Raw genomic sequence first — 21,392 nt, forward strand, 5'->3', positions numbered from 1 at the left:
CTTACACTTACAAATTTGAAATGTAGGTAATAGTAAGCCATTCAAAAGAGCAATCATGAAAAAACAGCTGTTCTTGGTCAAGCCAAATGTCCATCTGGACAGTGGTGAATGCACAGTGATAGACCGTTGGATTAGGAAGAGTTCCTAACTCTGATAGTTCCCCAGGAAGGACTCTCATCTTCTGACCACTTGTTGTTAAGGTCTTCCTAAAGTAAAGATTGCAGGACCTTTGCTGAACCCTTTTTCAGCAATGTTGTCTAATTACTTTCTACTTTTGGAATTCAAATGGCCTTGGGATATTAATTGCATGCTTTCTGAAAGAAGAAAACAATATTAAAGTTCAATTATGTGCAGGTTTCTGTATTGTAAACTATACAAGAATGAGAAAAAATTAGTCTTTTTTAATTGGCCAAATTTATAGATAATCTAAGGTCATTGATATGCACATGTCATGGCATAATGAATATTCCTTGGTTACTCTATTGTCCTTAATTTTACTGATGATAAAAAGACTATATGAGGAATGTTTAAACATTGTTGTAAACTTAGTTTCATATATCAGATAAGGTCAGACATGGGCCAAGGGTCTTGTATTCTTTTGCTGTCTCGTTAGTCCTTACAACCCTGAATAATATACTTTTAAGGAGTAGCAATGTCCTGTAGGAAGCAATACTACATGTTAGTGTACAGTGAGTTTAGACAGAAAGGAGGAAAGAACATATGTACTTGAGATATATGGAATGACATAGCAGTGGTGTTTGTTCTGTCATGGATACAATTTCTCACTCTTTCTCCCTCTAGGGAACGCCAGGTCTACCTGGTCCACCTGGACCAGTGGGACCTCCAGGAGAAAGGGTAAGGTTTCCCGAGTTTATGTTCTGAAAAGACCAAGTAATGTAATTTCTGTGTTTTGTTGATCTTTCCCCTTCTTTAAATATCTTTCAATTTTTAAATGTTTTTTTTGAGAGGAGACCTTTTATCGGCATCCCTTCTGGAGAGACAAAAGCAGGAGAGTTGTTAACACCTCAGGGGTGAAAACCTCCCGAGACAACTATTGGTACCCAGATGAGTTCTGTAAAAGTTGCACTGCTCCCTCCCCTGACTAGGTTCTCAGCTGCCTTCAGAACCCAGTAGGGCAGTATGTCCTCTGGGCAGGGCCCTGCTGAGGGACTCAGCCCTGCTGTCTTCCCCACATTGTTGCTGCTGCAGGGAATCCCTTTGAAACTCTGCTTAACTCAACATCTATGGGCTGTCATATTGGTGAGGAATCTGTCTGTGCCAAACTTACTGTGAAGGTCAGGCTTGCCCCTAAACCTTTGGCTATTGGAGGCTTCTTTGGATGAAGAACTGTGAAATGTCTTCCTAATGAAGGGCATGTACACAGGTATTTAATTGCAGAGTTGTTGCAATTCCTTTCTTCTGATTGGAGTCAAGTAAATCTCTTTTGTTGTCACAGTAGAATATCCCCTTTAAGATGACGGAAGCAATTATTTGCCTTTATAGTCAAAATTAATAGCTGATATATGCATTTATGAATGTCCTTTAGTGGGAATTGATAGCTGGAAATGAAAATAGATGACCATGTGATAGCCAGTTGCCAAAGAGGATGCTGTTGGATTGGTGGGTCATCGACCATCAACATTGACTTGTGAATGCTCAGTAATCTTGGATTAATGAAATGGGATTTTTCAACATTCATTCTTGACAGGGAAATATCTGAGAGGGAGGTGGCTCTCCAGTTAAGTATAAACCTCTGATTTTCCAGTTAAACCGTGAATGAGAGAACAGTAAAAAAAGAGATTTTTCTCCCCTGGGATAGAATAATTATTCATTTTCTTAAAAATATTAAGAAACATTGATTTCATTTTCAGTTAATCAACAGCAGCTGAACATCTAAAGTGTCTGAAGCTCATTGTTCCATAGCCTTCTCCAGCATGATTTGTGATAGTTATTTTATAGCTTATGTTGTGGATTGGTTTTAAAAGAAATGTTACTAGTAATCAGGATTATGGAAATAATATAATTGTGAAGACAATTTTTCTCTAATCTTGCATGTGTTTTTGAATAGGGTTTCACAGGAAAAGATGGTCCCACAGGTCCCAGAGGCCCACCAGGACCAGCGGTAAATATAATTTTTTTTTTTATATACTCTGAAGAGGCCTGAGCCAAGAGAGAACCACATTGACATTTTCCATTTCTGTCAAATATGAAACAGATCCTTTGCTCAATCTCCTAAATGGGTCCGAAAAAACTCTTGGTAGAAGGTGAGCAGATAGCTGGGCAAAGCATATATTCACAAATATTTGTAACAGTGGTTTTGATACTGATTTCTGCCAGGGCACGTAAGGAAAGGACCAGTTTACTGGTTCTTTAGCCATGATCTTTAAACACATAGCTAGCTCTTCTGAAACCAATTGGCTTATTTTACTTATTGTACACTGGTGAAAACAAACACTGCAAATCAAAGTTTTTCTTGACAGGAGTATTTGAGGATTAGTTTTTGCCTAAAGAACTGCTTCATTGTATTTTGTGGGACCATGCTAGAAACGAGGCTGGCTATTAGAGAGAAGCCTATGTTGGATCAGACAGCCTGAGATAAGCAAGTTGCTGCAGCTCCATGTCACCAGGTCTAACATATAGCAAGTTGGAAGGTGCATTTCCAGAAGGCAGATGCACACAGAGCACATATTTGCATTACTGTCTCCGTTTGAAAGACAGGTGTCTGCTAGGGAGAGGCGGGGCCTCTCTAGGAATGGGGAATCCCAATCCCTTCCCTCCAAGTTATTATAATTTAGGAGATTAAAGAGGCTTTTCAGTCAGAGCTATGGGGAAAGGAATAACAGTCCTTTACTAATAAATAAAACAGGACAAACAAACAACAACAGCAACAGCAATAATAATAAATGGAACCAAGAACCCCGAGGTGCTTTGTCTCACAAGTCCCGGGCAGTCTGATCCCTTGGGACCCCGAGAGCACCAAGCTGGAACGGTGGAAAAACTCCGGGCTGATGGCTGGAAACGGCGGGTTGTCCCGGCAGGCAAAGTGAGCAGTGCTGAAGAAGCTGTGATGGCTGGACAGGGGCTGACCCAGCTCCAGCAGGGCAGGCAAGGAGCTCTGAATTCCTGGGCGCTCCAGCAGATGATAGCATTCCCAGGACCGGACCCTCTGTTAACAGTGGGCTCCTCACGCAGCCAGCAGTCACCCGACCATCCTCTCTGATGCCGAGAGCAGGAGGAGAGCACCCTCAGCTCCCGGAGCCCCTGAGCCTTTCCCTCCCCCAGACTTAAGTGATCTTCCCCCACCCTCGACACTTCTTTTGTGTGGGTCAAGTACCCTTTAAGCATCAGTATGTAGTCTCTTAGCAATTTGGGGGGGGGGGGGGGGGGGGAATTCTATAGGGAAAGAAAAAAACCCCCAAAACTAAACCTAACCCCCAACAATTACATATATAGATAGCAGTCTCTAAGGTTAGAGATAACAGGGTATTATTTGGGCTGGCCCCACTCCCCCACAGTTGTCTTTCTCATGTTCCTTTGTGAATGTGCAAATGAGCTTTTGTCATGTAATCTGATACTGGTCTTTTAAATTTTATATTTATCTAGAATCACCAGAATGTCTTATGGTCTTCTTGTTGTGGATTTTTACATGGATCACAGATCTGCTAGGTGAACTCAGGCGGCCAAGCTGTTTTGTACTGCTCTAGGAATTGGTCTTTAAGAATGATACGAAAAACACATATACATTCTCTGCATCTTTCACTGCTGAAACGCCTGTTAAACTGTGGTGTTACGTAAAAGAATACATTTGTAAGAAGAAAAACCCTGTTTATTCCATTAAAAAAAATTCAAGCCTTATATGTACCTAACAGAAAACAACCAGATAGGAATAATTTTCAATATTGCTTTGTACTCAATACAGTAACACATTTCTTATTAGCGCTTAGGTTGTGTATTTCCACAATTCATTTTACGTGTCTTTTGTTGCAGGGTGCTCCCGGAGTTCCAGGAGTTGCTGGCCCAAGTGGAAAACCAGGGAAACCAGGAGATCGTGGGACACCAGTAAGATAATGATACACTTAGAGTATCAAATTTAAAATTATAGTCTGTTGATGAACATGAGACTTCTGCTGCTTTAAATAGTTGCCTTGCACTTATGATGGTGGTTAATACAGTCGAGTAGACCTAAACCCACAAGCTTTTTTCAAAAACAATTTTATTTTTATAGTATGCCATTTTGCTGAGTTTAATAGTTGGGGCTGGAAATTGTGGTCTCTGGTTTCCACTATAAAGTTCGTAGGCTACTATGTGCCAATACATATATTCATTCCTATAGTGCATAAGCATGAAAAACTAGGTCAGCAAAATGATTGTAAAGTTTACATTGGTGCATGTGTATGTAGTAAAAAAGTGATAAACGGCTGAAGGTGGACAATCTCTGGTAATCTTACATAATCAGTTCTGCTCTGCAAATGTTTCATTTTTTTACAATGTTATTTCAGAATTATTTAGGAGTGGTTTCTGTGGGTTCTATTCAAACTTTTAAAGTGCTTCCTGAACAGGGGAAAAAGCAGGAGGTGCTGCCTCCAACCAACAGTTTCAGGCGAAATTTAATTTGATTCACTTATAGGATCTCTGAGAAATTATGCTTGAGTCAGGAGTGGAGACAGCAAGTGAAATGAGAAGCCATTCATTACTTGTGAATAATGTATGGCAGTCATCTAGAATTTTCCATTCTGCCTGTGTAGTTGTAAATAAAAAAGCTGCATAATTTGAAAGAATATGTAGTAGACTGGGAAACTTGATGGCCATGAAGTGGAAGCTCCCAGGAGCACCAGGAGGCCAGGTCATTTTCTCATACACATGTTGAATTCAGTCTGTGTTTGCTGGACTATAAACTCCACTTCCCCTTGTAGGACACAGAGTGTTTTAGGAAAGTCTTGAAGCTTTCCTGCCTTTAGACATACAGTGCTGATGAGATATACATTCTTGGTTAGATGTTGAATAGACATGGCATGAGCACAAAGTGTTGTGCTTTATTCACGAGGGAGCTTTAAATTGTCAGGTGTATCTGATTTTTCCTTCACCTGGGACAATGGATAGCTGACCCAGTTCAGAAGCAAAGATATTCTGCAGGTAAATAATGTGTTTAGAAGGAAATCTGGATACCAACCCTGTTTAAAGGCTTTTGCAAAGTAAGGCAGTCAACTCCTGTCCAAGCAAAATGTCTAAATTCTCCTGCACTCTAATTGTTAAGAGTTCCTTTCAATTAGAAATGCATTTTTTTTTTTTTCCCTGCAGATATTGCACTTTCTTGTAATGAGACACTGCACAACATATTTACCATTTCTAATGTTTCTAGAACAGATCCCAGCAGGAAATTCTGGCTTGCGCCTTGCACAGATGTTTTATCAGATTCCTGGTGGACAGAATTTCAAGGCCTTCCTTTGCTTGCAGTATTACAGTTGCCAAAGGTGCAGCCTGACAGCCAAATGCAACTTTCACTGTCATGAATCATAATTCTGCCTGAAGAGAAAGATAATGAGGCTTCACATTGCCTCTGGTAAATACAAGGAATAAATAATTTTTGATCAAATCCTGCCACTTTTTCTTCTACCTGAACAGTCTGTATTGCTAGTACTATTAAGTGAAAGTCAGGAGAAAGACCCCTGCAAACCAAGAGATACTGAATTCCAGGTAAAAGGTATAGTTACCTGCAAATTATGAGCAGCCTTGGTGTTACGATGTTACTCCCAGTCAGTGTGGTCAGCTGGAGCTCCTTCTTGATGTATTCAACAGCACTAATGTGCTAAGCTGAGGTAGACCACATTGTAAACATTTCTCTACCTCACTGTGTACTTATATTAGAACAAGTATATCCTGGAGGTGTTAACTGAATTTTCATGGAAATAGGAAATTTGGCTTTTTGGTCTGCTTACAAGTACTTCCAAGAGAAACTTAGGTGTTTTTTCCAGTGTAGCAACAAAAAGACTGAGAAAGGAACTGTAAGAACACAAATGAGTTGGTAATTTATTGAGATCTGTGTCCAAGCTATCCTAGAGGAGACTAAGATACCTGTCATCTGTTTGGTCAGAGAGTGAGAATTCTATAGTGGTTCATGCACATATCTAAGGTAAGAAAGACTCATTAAACTAGAAGAGGATATTGGTTCAGGAAGAAATGGATATATTTCCTATGAATAAACATAATGGGAAGTATATGATGTCGGACTATTAGAGAGGAGAAGTTCCAGTATTTGTTGTTTTATAGGTGTGAGACTGAAAACAGTAACGATGGGTAGGCAGACCAAGTTAAGGTAGAGCTGTCCCGTTTACAAAACAGACTCTCTGACAACAGGGTCTGACTTGGTTGATTTAGATGGTTCCAGGGGAAAAATGCATTTAAATTTAATAAGTAAGGTGCTATTAAACTGATGCCTCCAGGACTGAATAAACTGTGAAAACCTTTTGAGGGTAGTCCAAGTCTGTTGTGAGTTACATGCAAGTTTTGAGAATTTTGCATTCTCTGCTGCCATTTGTTCACTGCTCTTGCATCCATCTATGCAGCTGTCCTAGATGAAGTCTCAAAAAGGCACTGCTTTGGGAGCAATGAGCTGATGATTCTTGAGGGAAGCAAACATTCTTTCGGGAAAAAACAATTGAGCACATTATCTTTAAAAGTAAAAATAGCAAAATTTCCTCTGTTTTGTCATCTTTCAGCAGTAGAACTATGCTGCAGGCCCAGCCTTCATCCCACAGCTCAGAAAAATCCCACATGCAACATAAACCAGCTTTTCCTTGCACTGACCTCAAGTGACTCCTTCATTGCAGAATATCAACAAAACAAAATGCCAGCAGCAGCTGCTGTTTCTCAAAATGGCATGAAGCAGTTGGTTAAACTAGATTTTTTTGTCTGTTAAAAGAAAATAAACTGAAATTTGAGAGGCATATAACCAATAGGGAGGAAGATGCAAATAAGTAACTCAGTAATTGCAGTTGTAATTTTTTTTTGAAAATTTGTTTTTAAAATATCCAGGTGGAAAATGCACTTTATTATTAACATGGCCAGTCAGCCTCTAATCTTCAAATTTTAAAGTAAGTTCCCAATAGGCTGTAGACTTCCAGCCACAAGGCTGAATCAGTGTGTTTGCAAGGTCACAGACTGAAGCTAGAGGCTCATTTTATTTCAATGAATTTTAAAATTGACCATGCGTTGCTTATAATGAAGGAATGGCATTAGCATGTTCCTCTCTGGGGGACCTTGTTGTCAATGCTTTGGAACAATGTTATGGTTTTGTTACCAGAGCACCACCCTGTCTTACGGACAGGGCTTGTAGTTGAAGACAGCCTGACAACCTTTTCTTGACCAGTCCACAGAAATTTTTCCAGAAACAGTATATAGGATTTGAACATTTTAACTTTGCACACTCTTCTCTTCTCTTCTCTTCTCTTCTCTTCTCTTCTCTTCTCTTCTCTTCTCTTCTCTTCTCTTCTCTTCTCTTCTCTTCTCTTCTCTTCTCTTCTCTTCTCTTCTCTTCTCTTCTCTTCTCTTCTCTTCTTTTCTCTTCTCTTCGCAGTATAGTTCTGGTGGTGAATGTTCTGGTAAGGAGATTGGAACATAGCATTTTAAGTAATTATCAGGATATTTTCAGGATAGTAGATAAGAAATCTGGTTTACAATGCCTGCACTTACCTAGTGAATAAACAAAAATGTACTGTATGACTTGCTTCTGGTAGGAGGCCATACTATGAAAACCTTAGAAAGAATAAAACAAGCAGGTATTATAAATACATACATAGCGGAAAATTTTAAAGGAATATGCATGCAGGAAATAGAAGAATTGGCAAGTTTCAAAGAGAAAGAGAAGCATGAATAGTTTTTTACCTTCACACCCCACTCCCCTCCTCGGTTTTTATGTAATGGACTAGTGCAATTAAAAACCCTATAGTTCTGTTCAATGGATATGTCAGGTATATGTGATACTTTATGAATGAGATGTTAATGTCTGTTTATTTGGGAATCAAATAAAGGGTTTTTTTAAAAGCTTCAGTACATCCTCATTTACCACAGTGTTAATTATGGGAGAATGACAGACGAAAGTGCCATATTTTCCTGATGGTTTTAGTTGTTACCGTTTATTTATGGTATGGCATTTACAAATCCATAGTCTGTTTTAGCATGTGGCTGTAATAAGCTAAAACTAAAAGACAGATATTTCCCTGTGGACTACACAGTGTAAGAAAAATATAAATGAAAAGCAAAGGACAGAAGGGAAAAGATATTCATCAGCTTCATGGGTATATTTTGTCTGTATTAGCAGCTGCCTCATTGGTGGCATAATTTATTCCAATGACACATTTATGGTGTCACCATTCTAAAACTTTCATTTGAGTCTGTACAATTAATTTTGCGAGAACAATCTGTTATTTGTGATGTGAATGTACCGTGTGACATCTACTTAAATTGGTGATGGATGAACTGTCTCATATTTTCTGTGGAATGTCACAGGGTAGGTGTGTGCAGCAGAGAAGCTCAGAGACCACACTAAGTTCACACCCTGACATACCCCAAGGGCATCTGTCTGCCCAAACCCTCGACATAAGTCTGTGAAACAGTGTCACCACATCTGAGAGGTGTCTGCTGTGACCTCAGTGGAATGATTTGGTGTTTCGTGTTGTTGAAATTAATTGCGGGTACTGTAGGAATGTTATGAGAAACAGCTGCAGCCCACACTTGGCCTTTGCTTTGTTAATGGTGATAAATAGATTCCTTAAAGAAATACTACAGAGTAAAAAGCAGTAACATTCAGGATGTCTGTGTTACCATGTGGAGAGCCATGCAGAACAGCATATGACCAAACTGACCTTTCACCTTTGAAATATGCCTTATGTTCAAATAGTAATTTAGGCTAGAAATGAAAATCAATGTGAACTCATGCTAGCCCCATCATTATTTCTGGTGTTTTTCATATACACATACATATATAAAAATTAGAATCAGTCCTTCTGGTTTGCTTCTTACAAATTATTGAAAACTGAAAACCCTACAACCACTAAACTATTCAAAGGCAAATAGAAAATACTGTTAGAGAAAAGTTGGCAAATGTTAGTAATTATAAAGGAGCTAAAGCTAAGACTTCTATGAGACATTTTTAAGACTAGAAATTGCTGAGAATTAAGAGGGAAGCTGTTTTTATAAACAGAATAAGCACTCTCTCCATGTTATGTGTCATCTCTGCATAACTCTACTTAATATAGAATCCTTTTCATATGAATTCAAGAATACAACTACCCTTCCTTGACATGTGTTATTCTTCCTAATATACCTTTTGTAATAAGTATTGTCTTAAAACAATTAGTAAGTTGTCTTAAAACTTAAAATTAAATAGTCATATATAACTCTCACAAGACGATTGACCATTTACAGAAATATAATGCTAGAAATACAACTCTGAAATGGACAGTGTGATTCAAGTGTCAGAATACACACATATTTTGGTCCTAGTTTTAATTTTTCCTCCAGATCTTTTTCTTCTGCATCGGTTACTGTGTCTGATGACAGACAAAAGATCATTGTTTCTCCACTGTTTTCTAGCACCTGTTTTAGCATCTCTGAAATGAAAAGTTCAAGGAGAAGCAGATTTTTCTTCTTGAGAAGTCAAAACTTTTTCCAGAATTATACATCTCAAACTTAAAGTTGGGGTAAATAACAGAATCCTTCAGTTGCTTAATTTTTACTTATTTATTTTAGGGTGCACCTGGAATGAAGGGAGAAAAAGGTGACAGAGTAAGTCTGCTTGAAAGTCAATTCTTCTCATAATTTTAAAATTAAGCACTATAGACACTGGCTAATGAAACACTTCTTTTGCATTTGATTATTTAGGGTGATATTGCTTCTCAAAACATGATGCGAGCTGTTGCAAGACAAGTTTGTGAACAACTGATAAATGGTAAACTGTATTGCTTGCTTTGTATCCTATACAAGTAATTAACTACTTTCTTAGAAAGAGAAAAACAATGGTTTAAACTTTGAGTGACAGACATTGGCCACAGAGCACACAAGAGCTTTACCAGTCTGATAGCTGTCCAATGCAAATGATTTAGTGGAAAAAATGTAGCAGCAAATTTTTGCCAGATCCAGAGGCTAGCTTGATAACCACAGAATAACAGAATATACTGAGCTGGAACTAATCTGAAAATTAACTTTGGAAATACACATGGAGTTCTAACATTCTGGTGAGGTTCCCTTTGTCATTTTGCTCCAAAATTACTTCATGTTTGTGATAAAATCAGTATATATTTTCTCATTAAACATGTCCTATCTTCAAGAGGAGGAAATCAGTGAGAAAAAAGATGCCTACTGCAGTTACTTTGCCAGCAGGGAAAGACAGATGAGTGCTGGGTAAATACTATGCACAGAATCAGTGGTGCTATGCAAGTAGAAATAATATTTATTTGGAAAAGAACTTTGAATATAATTTCAGTCCTCTACTGCCACATAGTGTAGCTCTGCAGCCCATGAAGTCACTCTCTACAGAGGCCTTCTCTCTGACCCTGAAGCAGTTCTTTTGCTATCAGTAGACCTGCCAAGAAAGACAGAGGCAAATTGGTTTTTAATATTGTATCTATTAAAAGGGTAAGGGCTGGCTGAGGAAAATAGACATTCCTTTTGGATCATTAAGAGTGCTTGTGTACAGGGAGGAGGAAAGTACGTCCTTTAGAATGTCTGTGGTGGCTGCTAATAAAAACATGTAGTTAGCCATGACAGAAGAAGTAAAGTACGTTTGTGAATGTGTTTGGCTTATGAAAAAGGATATAATGTCCAAGATCTTTTAACATTTCTTAGAGCATCCCCGCCTTATTTTTTTCATGTTCAGCTGATCTCTTCAGTGTTATGCTAGGACTGACACGTTATACTAATCAGATGTGTCTCTCCATTAAGGCTTCCTTCCTGCATAGTTTCAAAATGGTGTTGCTTTTGTTGACACACCCTTTTTTGGAAATGAAATTTGCCCATACGCAGAAGGTATATAGGTACAAGCCTGTGCATCCTACAGGCTTAAGAAAATGACTTAATGGACTGTGCTGCTAACTCTATGCATTAATAATTTATATTGCCTGTGGTAGCTGCAGAGGTCTGAAAGCACATAGAAATGTGATACTACGGTTTTAGAAGTGGAGCAAATCCTTTGTGTTCTTCAGAGTAAAAGCAACCTCTAAATAGAGCTCCAAGGGCAAGAGTAAAAAAATGCCTCTTTTTTGATCTTAGTGGTTCTATGATAATTTTTTGATGTCATTAGCTTTCAGAAGCTCCCTTACCTTTTCTCCCTGACCCCCTCCCTCCTCCATTTATGTTCAGCCTTCTTATCATTCATCTTAAGTCTTTCTAATTAATCTGTACTAATTTATTGAATGGGAACAAAAATAGGATTCCATTAAGAGAAATAATATTTTATTTCTTCCCACTCTGATAAAAGATTGTCACTTATTTCACATTTTTATTTTCTTTTGAAGGTCAAATGAGCCGGTTCAATCAAATGCTGAATCAAATCCCGAATGATTATTATTCAAACCGAAACCAGCCAGGGCCACCAGGTCCACCTGGTCCCCCAGGAGCTGCTGGGACAAGAGGGGAACCTGGACCTGGAGGAAGACCAGGATTCCCAGGACCTCCTGGGGTTCAAGGACCACCTGGTGAAAGAGGTAAATAAATTCTGAGGCTGTGGATGTAGTGCAGAAGCTGCCAGAGGGGCACTCTGCTCCCTTTACCATGTCAGACAAGGAAGCACTGCTAGGCCAGTTAGATTGCCTGAGGGACACTGGTGTACTGAAGCACAAGGTTAACTAGATCAGTGCTTTCCTGTCTCTCTCTTGCTCAGGTTTCATGAAATACAAGTTAGTATAACATTTTGGCTGCTGTCTGGGACTTCCACATAATATCCCAGGAAAGCAGGTGGTCTCAGATCTCTTCTGGCACTAAACAGCTGCATCTTGAAAGGCTGTTCGGAGTAATACAACTCCTTGCAAAATAGGACACTGATTAAGAGAGAAAATGAGTCATTAGCAAATATAAAGTGTAGGATTTTAAACAATTAGATCAACATCCTTAGCTTTTTACAATAATCAGAAGGAGGGAAGCTACAGAACTGAATGTGAACATATGGGTAAACCTACTTTATCTTGGATCACTGCAATCACATGGGGTTTCCATATGTATTATTTTGTGGCCTTTGTTGATTTTCACTACTCTGTTATAGTATAGATTCAGTGCTGTGTTTTCTAGAATATATTTTACACACCCTTTTAAAAAGACTAAGATTAAATCAAGGAATTCGGAAGAAGTTGTTAAACTTTTTTCATTATATCGGTTCCTAAGAAAGTGTAAACCATCCTTTCTAGCAGAAGTATTCAAGACTGAAAATACCTTTTTGTTTGTAGTTTAAACTAAGATTCTGCAGTGTTTCAGTATCTCAAAACTTTTCTATGTTTGAGAGAGTTTATTTGTGCTAAATTACAACTACATTCTATTTTATTCTTGAGGTTTTTTATATTTATATCCAAATTATTTTCCCAAATTCACATTTGAACCTCTGTAGAACATAAATTTTAACCACCCCTGTTGCATTAAATCAAGGGAAGTAAATATTAATGTCAGTGAGAGATTGTGAAGAAATATCTGTTGATGTGGTTTCCTTTCTTTGATTTTCATTTCCTTTTTATTATTGTGTAGGAATCCCTGGAGAGAAAGGTGAAAGAGGGACTGGATCCCAAGGACCACGAGGTTTGCCAGGACCACCCGGTAAATATTTTTTGTTTAGTCAGATTAGAGAAAAGTAGGAGAAAAGCAAACATTTTTTCATAGAGAACCAGACTAGATATGGTGAATGAACACTCTTTGCCCACTTCATATTTTTCACATGTATTAGAGTTTACTCTAATAAATTTGTAGGAAGCCACCACAAAAATAGCAATTTAGAATGGTTATTGGACATGGCTAATAGGTATTTATCTTTATCTTTTAATTTAGTCATCTGGCTTGCTTGTTAATATGAAAATGTGTTTCATGAAAATACATTGTCCAAATATTTGACAGATACTTTTCATATGTCTTATCAGATGACTCTTTTGTAGTACCTAGGTTTTTCTTTTTACTTGCTGGACTACAAAATACTCCCACGTGCAGAGTTACCGGATAATAGAGACAGATTATTTGATTATTAGTTTTGGTTTTTGCATTATGAAATTTTGTTTACGTCTTGGCATAAATCAGCTGCATCACTTGTTCCTGCTTGTCATTTACTATGCTAAAACTGCTTTTCATTACAGGAACCGTTATATGCTTGCAGCAAATTGTAGCCCCAGTTATTTGAAGCTTTACTTTTCTGCTAACCATAATAAGACTGGTTCCAAGAAAAACATTACCTCATCTATCCTGGGGCTACTGGGCAGTATAATTGATGTACTCCTGTATTTTAATTGAAATCCAGTGTGCTTGTCTAATCTAGTAGTTTCCCTTGAGGTCATCATATCTTATACAAAGGGGAAATTAACCAGAGAATATATTGACATTTATTACTTGGCTCAAACCTTACTAAATTAGTTTCTAAGAATAAATATTTAAATAAGCCACACACAGGGAAGCAACTCATGATGAGTCACATTTCTAGATTTCTTTTGTTTTCTTTCTGTTGACCCCCATACAGCAACAAAGTGCAAATGCTTTCTCACCAAAGACAGCTGGGGCTGTGTAGTCTAGACAGAAGTATTGTTAGCTGTTTTATCAAGATGGTTCTTAAAGAAAACAACCTCCCAACCTCTCAATTCTAAAATTAGGTCCACAAGGAGAATCTAGAGCTGGTCCACCAGGCTCCACAGGATCACGAGGACCACCAGGGCCTCCAGGCCGTCCTGGAAATGCGGGCATTCGGGGTCCTCCAGGGCCACCAGGATATTGTGATTCATCCCAGTGTGCTAGCATCCCTTACAATGGCCAAGGATTCCCAGGTAGGTTGTGAACAACTTAACCTTAACCTTGCCCTAAATAGCCTTCACAGATTGAGCTGCTTTACATGAGACAGTCCTGCTAATCTGAATATACTGAGTCATGAGGAGATGGCTGCAGTGAGCAGGCCTGCCTCATTGTAATGTGCAGGTATATGAGCAGCCATTTAGACTTTGGTGTAGGATTACTTGATGTTATGCATGGTTTGCTTTAAATAGGAAGTAGTGAGTAAATATTGTAGTCTTTTTTTTTTTTTTTTTTTTTTTAACATAGATGGTTACTAGCTGGTAGTGTTGCTCATAGGATTTGTGACCAATTTCTTCTCTTCTTTTTTCCCCCTCTATCACCATACCTTCCAATCGTCTTCAGAACAAGGTTGAATTCTCCATGTTTCTCTTGAAAAATAAAAAGAATGCTGTGGTTGGCAGTTTCCACGTGTCTCTTTTTGAGCCATGTCAGGATTATTTATACAAAATTGATTCCTGAAATAAAAATGTTCTACAAAGGAAATCTATTTGGTAATAACAGTGCAGACAACTGAAAAGCACCACTGTCCTACAGTATCTACCAAATTAAACACCATGGAGTCTCTGATTAACCCTGAATCATATAAGCCTTCCACTTTGTGACATAGCTCAAAGCAGTAGGCTGCTTCTGGAACCAAAATGAAGGGTCACAGTGACCACCAGTTTTTGACTGCTTTTGAAAGCTTCTAATATATTTTAATATTGGGATCCTGCAGGACCACAGTATTGTTAACAAATTAATATGTATGCCTTGCCAGATCTCAAAATTAGTGTATGTGATACTGCTATTGGATATGATTTGCTGTTAGTGTAATTGTGCATGTATCCATGAAAAGAAAAAGAAAAGAAAAAATATATATATATATGTACACACTTGCAGACTCAGTGATACTGGTTAAAGAGCCAGGTGGTTGTGCAGATCTCACAAAAAAAATCTTATTTAAATGAAAAATAAAGAAAATTGTACATGTGATTCAGCAGCGTTCTTTCTAGCAAGCAGCTATGTATACATATATAAATATATGCCTAAGACTTAACTGTTATGTATTTAGTTGGATGAAAGTATGTTTTTGCACATGAGATGGACTTTTTAAAAGACTAACATCATCTTTGACCTGTTTCAGGTTTCGGCTAACAAATTTTCTAAGTCGCCAGTGCTGCTTACAGTTTGAATACATGAAAATCCTGTTTCTGAGATGTTTGCGCACGTGCTTATTAGAAAATGAGTCCGTATGGATATTTCACCACGGATATGGTTCTTGAACCATGTTGACCTCATAGAACGGGGAGATACTTTTACTAACACAACTCATGAATGAGATAAAGGACAGTGACGTCAATTCATTAAGCCTATTGCATTTCAATAATAAAATAGACAGTCTTTCTTTTTAAAAAAAGACCTAGACCACCAAAAACCTCAGTGGCGGAGGAGGCTTGTAAAACTACTAACCAGCAAAGGTAATGCCATGAGAAGAGAGACAGATTTAACCTGGAAAATGAGAAATAACTTATGTAAATAGTAAACTAATTGTGGCTTGTAGATGATTTGTATGGGACTGTATCCACTAAAATCTGTTAACAACTCTACGTGATACTTTTGCATAAAAGCCTGCTGCTGCTTGCTGTATGCCAGAATAACATCTTCGACAACTTAGGAAACCTACCTTGTTTCTTGTTACCAACATGTCTGAAATGGGACATATACCTTTCTTTATGTGTAATCTTGTTGGATCTGTAACTGCAGTTATAAATACCAAAGTTTTATAATAATTTTTCTTCTGTTTTGCTGTAGTTTTTGGTGTTCCTGAAGCACCAGCTGTAACTCGGTTTGTTACGAGGAACAGCACGACAAAATGACATGTACTGTATATTGCCGCTGGTGATAGTTATGTCTACACTTACTTCCCCATTCTCAGAAAAAATTAGTATATGCCAAATCCATCTCTTCATTTTACCTGCTCCATGTCTTTTATTAATTAAGCAGTTTAAAATAAAGCCCAATGCTTAGATTTATTGAAGTAGCTGTAAAATAGTAATTTTATCTGATTTACTTGGGTTTGTTTGGTTTTTTTAATAGTTTTACCATGATTTGTCCCTTGCTTAATTTATGACTCTTTCTGCACTGTTTTGTGTATTATAAATACAAAGCCTTTCAAGATGAATTTTAAACATTTTCTTATTTTACTGCAAAGAAAGCATTCCTGAGCAAAACTGAGAAATACCCCCAGTGAACTAATTATTTATATATTTATTATATGAAAATAAGGTTGAACTAACATTATGTAGACAGACTAACTTTCATTGCATATGTGGATTCAAAGACATATGATAACTATTATGTTCAATCGGACAACTATTTTCAACCAGAACCATACGTGCCTGAAAGTGGACCCTATCAGCCTGAAGGTGAACCCTTTATAGTGCCTATGGAGTCAGAAAGGAGAGAGGACGAGTATGAGGACTATGGAGTTGAAATACATTCACCAGAATACCCTGAGCACATGCGTTGGAAAAGATCACTGTCAAGAAATGCAAAAACAAAACCGTAAAAATCTGGGCCCTGTTTTGGTGGGTTTTTTTTGTTTTTTTTTTTGGTTTTTTTTTTTTTTTTTTTTTTTTGGTTGGTGGGTTTTTGGTTTTGTTTGGGTTTTTTGTTTGTTTGTTTGTTTTTGTTTTTTGTTTTATGCTGTGCTTGCATTTGCAGATACACACAGGGAGAGTGCATCATTCCTTTTGCAATATGGCTTTCTGGTCTTTTCATATCAGACACACCCCTGTTTTGTATCTCGCTTATGTAGGGATAGCAATGTGTGTACCCAAACACTTCATGTTGCTCTGGAAATACTTGTAAAATACTGTTGCTTATAGTGGTTGCATACAGATTAAGGTGTGTGTTCAGTTATCCCAGTCCTGTCTTTTCATTAAAATAAAGTAAAAACAAATACATTAAAAAAAAGAAAAGAAAACCGAAAAAGCAAAACAAAAATAACCACAGAGCTGTTGCATATTTTCTAAGGACTGTCTGCTTTAGCTCTACATTTTTCTTCTTTTTCAAGTGCATGTTTTCAGTTCAGTCAGATCACAGGTCTGCAATATCTAGTTAAAAGAAGCAAAAATTTCCCTCTCCTTCCAGTATCATTGTAATTTTCTTCTATTCTGAGTTACAATCTGCAGAGCATATACTGCTCTTATACATCTCCTCTAAACACCACAAACATTAAGTAGCTGAAATCATTGTATCAACTGGATACAGTTTAATAATGCCTGAAATCTCCTTGTTTGTAGACACAGTTACATTTATGCCAAATTGCAGTCAATCCTGCAGAGGTGGAATTGCATGTTTATGTTGTATATTTAGTATGGATTTTTTTTTCAGAATACAAGGTTTCTTAGTTACCAAAAGCAGTTGGAAATTGTTCGCAAGACTATGGATATAGAATTGCTGCTTTTATATTTTAACTGCAAATTGTGAATTTCACTGCCTTATATTATTTATTTCTGAAATGAAAGAGGCATTTTTCAATAAAACTACTGAAAATGTGTATGTCTATTCATTTTTTTGAAAGCCATTGTTGGACTGATATATTTGTATTGTATTAGTGTTATTTACTCAAAGAACTGGCAATGCCAGGTATCAAAAACCAATTAGAACGGGAATAGTCTAAGAGATGTTTGGGCTGTGGTGGCTAGAGGTGGCGGGATGAAAGCAGGAGATGCCTCCTCTGTCTGAGGTATGAGTAACTTCTAGGAAATTCAGTCTGCAAGGCTTTGGGAGAGGAAAATGAGATCGACTGTGAGGATTAATTTCTGTCTTTTTGGGGATTTTTGTGAATGTCTTTCCACCTGAGGAACCACTTGAACTGCAGAGAGTGTCTAAAGCTACACAGCCTCTAATTGGTGGTGTGCTGTGAGCATTGTGGCATTAGCAAATAGCTTGCTTGAGGAAGCAGGGTGTGCTGTCTGCCGAGTTCCATCCTTCTGGGACTCTAGAAAGCTGGCTCCTCCCTGCCTGGGAGGTCATCTGTGTTCACACAAGCTCTGATCACAGCGGTGGCTGTGATGGAGCATTACCTGCAGAGGGTGACACCAGTGATTTGGGAAAGAGCAACAGTGGGCCAGAAGAGTTACTCACTAACTGAGGAAAGAGTGGACTGGCGGTGATCCCTATTTTCCATGGTATCCCAACTCTACCTGATAAGTAGAAATGGCTTTTGCCATAGGACCTGGAGCGAAGCCTTTTGATGTAAATGGGAAGGCTGGAGCTGTGTTTCTTAAGATCATGCAAGACATCTGTCACAGAAGTGAAGCTAGATGTGCAGGCTGGCTTCCTGATCACTGAATCTTACTCCACACTGGAAGCTGCATGGCAAATTTTAGTGTCCACAAATGGAAATTACATAACTCCTCAGACTGAATCAGTCACTGACTGGTTATCAGTGAAATGAAATACAAACAAACAGCATTTCAAAGAGTGATCCTGATTACATCTACATGTCTTTTAGACAGTAAGAGACTAATTTTGGGTTGAACAGAGGAAGTAGAATCAAAGCTATTAATTTTTTATGCTTTTTGTTAAGTGTTCAGACTTGAGTATCAAAAACATATTCTGCAGTTTCATGTACAACAAAGAAAGCATATGTCAGGCAGAAAAAGATACTGGTAGAAATTTGGAGAAGTCATTAAAAACTTTATCTGAATTGTATTTAAAAATAATGACATCTTTCACTGAACTCCCATCTGTCTTTTTCTGGCATTTTCTCTAGGATAAGTTTAACTAGATGCCCATGTCTTAATTTAAAAGATTCCTTTCTGTCCTCCAGACAGAAAATTTTACCTTTTTTAAAGCATATTATTTTTAATTATTTTTTATTTCTTCACAAAATACACCAAATGCCTGCCAAGGATGCCTTGTAATTTTTTTGTTCTTTATTGATATCAATTCTAATAAATATGCCACTGTTTGTTTACCTTGGTGGCCTTTATTATATTTAAACATTCAATGAAACCTGAGTTTATTGGTAGTCAATGTATTTTTAATGACAAAATTCTGTTCAAAGATCTGCAGGGTAGATGTAAAGCTCTAGGTTGTGTGCTCCCTACAGGCACAGAATTCCAAAGTATGAGTTGTGACCATCTGTGTACTTAAGATAGGTGCTGATAAGCATTTATATTTCATTTAAAAATCCCCATAATCCCCACAGCTGGTTAACACTTCTTTCACCTGTTTGACATGAGTCAGATTTCTGACTACATTTTGAATCAAAAAGAGCTTTCACTGGCCCATCCAGAATATGAAGAAAATACTTTAGATGTTTGGGCCATTTATAAACCTTTACTGTTTGAGGCCAACAAAGAAGAAAACTTATTTCCAGGAATTCTCATGGGAATGACTCTAAGGAGGTGGTAGGGTTACTGATGATACTTCTGGGAAAGCTGTTGCAAACATGAGCTGAAGAAATCCAGAAAAAAATACAGATTCAATGCAAATAAACAAATTTCAGTTCCTGGATATCTCATATACAACTGAGCAGTTTACGTAGTCTGGCAGTTTGAAAGAAAGAAATTGTTTGAAAGCTGAATTTTAATTGCATACACATTTCCTTTCATTTTGGCAAAAGCTGTGGATACAAAGAAGCAGGTGGGAAAGGGCTGCTGCTTGCTTGAAATCAGTATGAACCACTTGATAGGCTGAGGGAGTTGAGCATGTTCAGCCTCGAGACGAGACGATTGAGAAGGGACTTCATCAAACTCTGTAAGTACCTGAAGGGAGTGTGTCAAGAGGAGGTCTCCAGGCTCTTCTCAGTGGAACCAAGCAATAGGACAAGAGGAAATGGACGTAAACTCTTGTACAGGAAGTTCCATCTGACTATGAGGAAGAACTTTACTTGTGAATGATTGAGCACTGAAACAGATTTCCCAGAGAGGGTGTGGAGTCTCCCTCACTGGAAACAGTCAAGAAACATCTGGATGCAATTCTGTGCCATGTGCTCTGGGATGACCCTGCTTGAGCAGGGAGGCTGGACCACACGACCCACTGTGATCCCTTTCAAACTTACCCATGTGTGACTCTGTAATTTTGTGATTCTGTGTTTGCAGAGAGGAGCTTAATGAAGACAGTCTTTGTTCCACAAGCCCCCTGCTCAGAGAGCAAGTTCTTTGCACTTCTGATAGGATGGATAGCAGAACTGACAAAATACCCAGACAATGTTACTGATTTATGGAGGCTAAATATTGTGGTAATGCCTCACTGTTGAAATTTTTGTGCAATAGTGGGCAAAAAAGGGAGTAAAGGAAAGGATGGAAGAGTGTTGTCCTTCATTTTCACTTTTGCTGTGGTTTTGCAGTAGTCAGTTGAATGCCCTAGTACTGACTGCACAGAGGGACTTATTAAAAAAAGAAGATAAAGAGAAAAGAACTGATTTGGCCAGACAAAAAGCAGTTTATCTTTGTTCCTGTGAAGGCCCCTCTTTGTATTAAAAAAGTAAAATATTAATATATTAGTGACAAATTAATCAATCTCTATAGATCTTAAGGGCAATAATTCTTATTAGGAAGTTTCAAAAATATATTCTTCTGTGGAAAACACATTAAAAAAGGCACATAAGCCTTGAGATTGTCCCTTGTTATGAAGCGAAATAATGTGTTGGCGTTTTTTGACTGCAGCTCAGACCACAGCGATGAATGGGAAAACATTTTGGGAAGATGTTGCACTGTGAGAATATAAATTGTTTTCATGCCAGTTTTTAAATGAGAATGAACACCTTTTGTATAATTTTATTTTTGATGTATCATTGAAACTACTGTTGTATTTGTGGTCTTCAAAACAAAAAAGATTGTACCAGCTTATAGCCATCAAGAAATACATCTTCTAATGAATGGTTTATTTCCTTCAGTATCCTGCAGAAGGCCTCACAATTTTGCTGTCACCAGCTAGTTAAAAAATGCTTACTGATCACTTTCATGTTCTGGAAAAGGATTTGAGGATTAAAAGAAATTGTCTTGAATGCTTCTCCAGATCTGAAAATTTCTGAGATGACACTCAGCTAAAAAAAATAGAATACAACAGTGATTTCAGTGCTGATACCTTCTTGGCATCTCAAAAAAAAAAAAACAAAAAAAAAATAAACAAAAAAAAAAAAAAAAAAAAAAAAAAACCAAAAAAAAAAAAACAAAACAAAAACACAAAAAAAAAAAAAGCCACAACCACAAAACAAAACAAAAAAAAACCCAAAGAGCTCAGTTACATGTTCATAGATTTATGCTTAATATGTTTCCACCTTAATTTTTTTTGTTCTTTTGTGCAATCATTGAGCTAATTGTGACAGTTACACCTCAGAGAGTGATTGTGAAATTCTCTTGTATGATTAA

At 37.6% G+C, this 21,392-nt stretch overlaps 1 protein-coding gene across 6 annotated transcripts in view; it reads left to right on the top strand.

Annotated features, from left to right (window-relative positions):
* COL12A1 (collagen type XII alpha 1 chain) overlaps positions 1 to 17,563 on the top strand; it is a 101,846-nt gene extending 84,283 nt beyond the window's left edge. For 5 of the 6 annotated variants that reach the window (XM_040058098.2, XM_040058097.2, XM_040058096.1 and 2 more), the window contains 9 exons: positions 802 to 855; positions 2,069 to 2,122; positions 3,988 to 4,059; positions 9,748 to 9,783; positions 9,880 to 9,946; positions 11,511 to 11,699; positions 12,727 to 12,795; positions 13,830 to 14,000; positions 16,392 to 17,563. In XM_040058098.2, the coding sequence (XP_039914032.1) occupies positions 802 to 855; positions 2,069 to 2,122; positions 3,988 to 4,059; positions 9,748 to 9,783; positions 9,880 to 9,946; positions 11,511 to 11,699; positions 12,727 to 12,795; positions 13,830 to 14,000; positions 16,392 to 16,573 (894 nt within the window). In that variant the 3' untranslated portion in view covers positions 16,574 to 17,563. Of the gene's footprint in view, positions 1 to 801; positions 856 to 2,068; positions 2,123 to 3,987; positions 4,060 to 9,747; positions 9,784 to 9,879; positions 9,947 to 11,510; positions 11,700 to 12,726; positions 12,796 to 13,829; positions 14,001 to 15,148 lie in introns of all 6 variants that reach the window. The other variant, XM_040058099.1, reaches the window with a different exon arrangement.
* The last annotated feature ends 3,829 nt before the right edge of the window (positions 17,564 to 21,392 follow it).

Source organism: Hirundo rustica, chromosome 3 (genome assembly GCF_015227805.2).
Source record: "Hirundo rustica isolate bHirRus1 chromosome 3, bHirRus1.pri.v3, whole genome shotgun sequence".
NCBI classification, from domain to species: domain Eukaryota; kingdom Metazoa; phylum Chordata; class Aves; order Passeriformes; family Hirundinidae; genus Hirundo; species Hirundo rustica.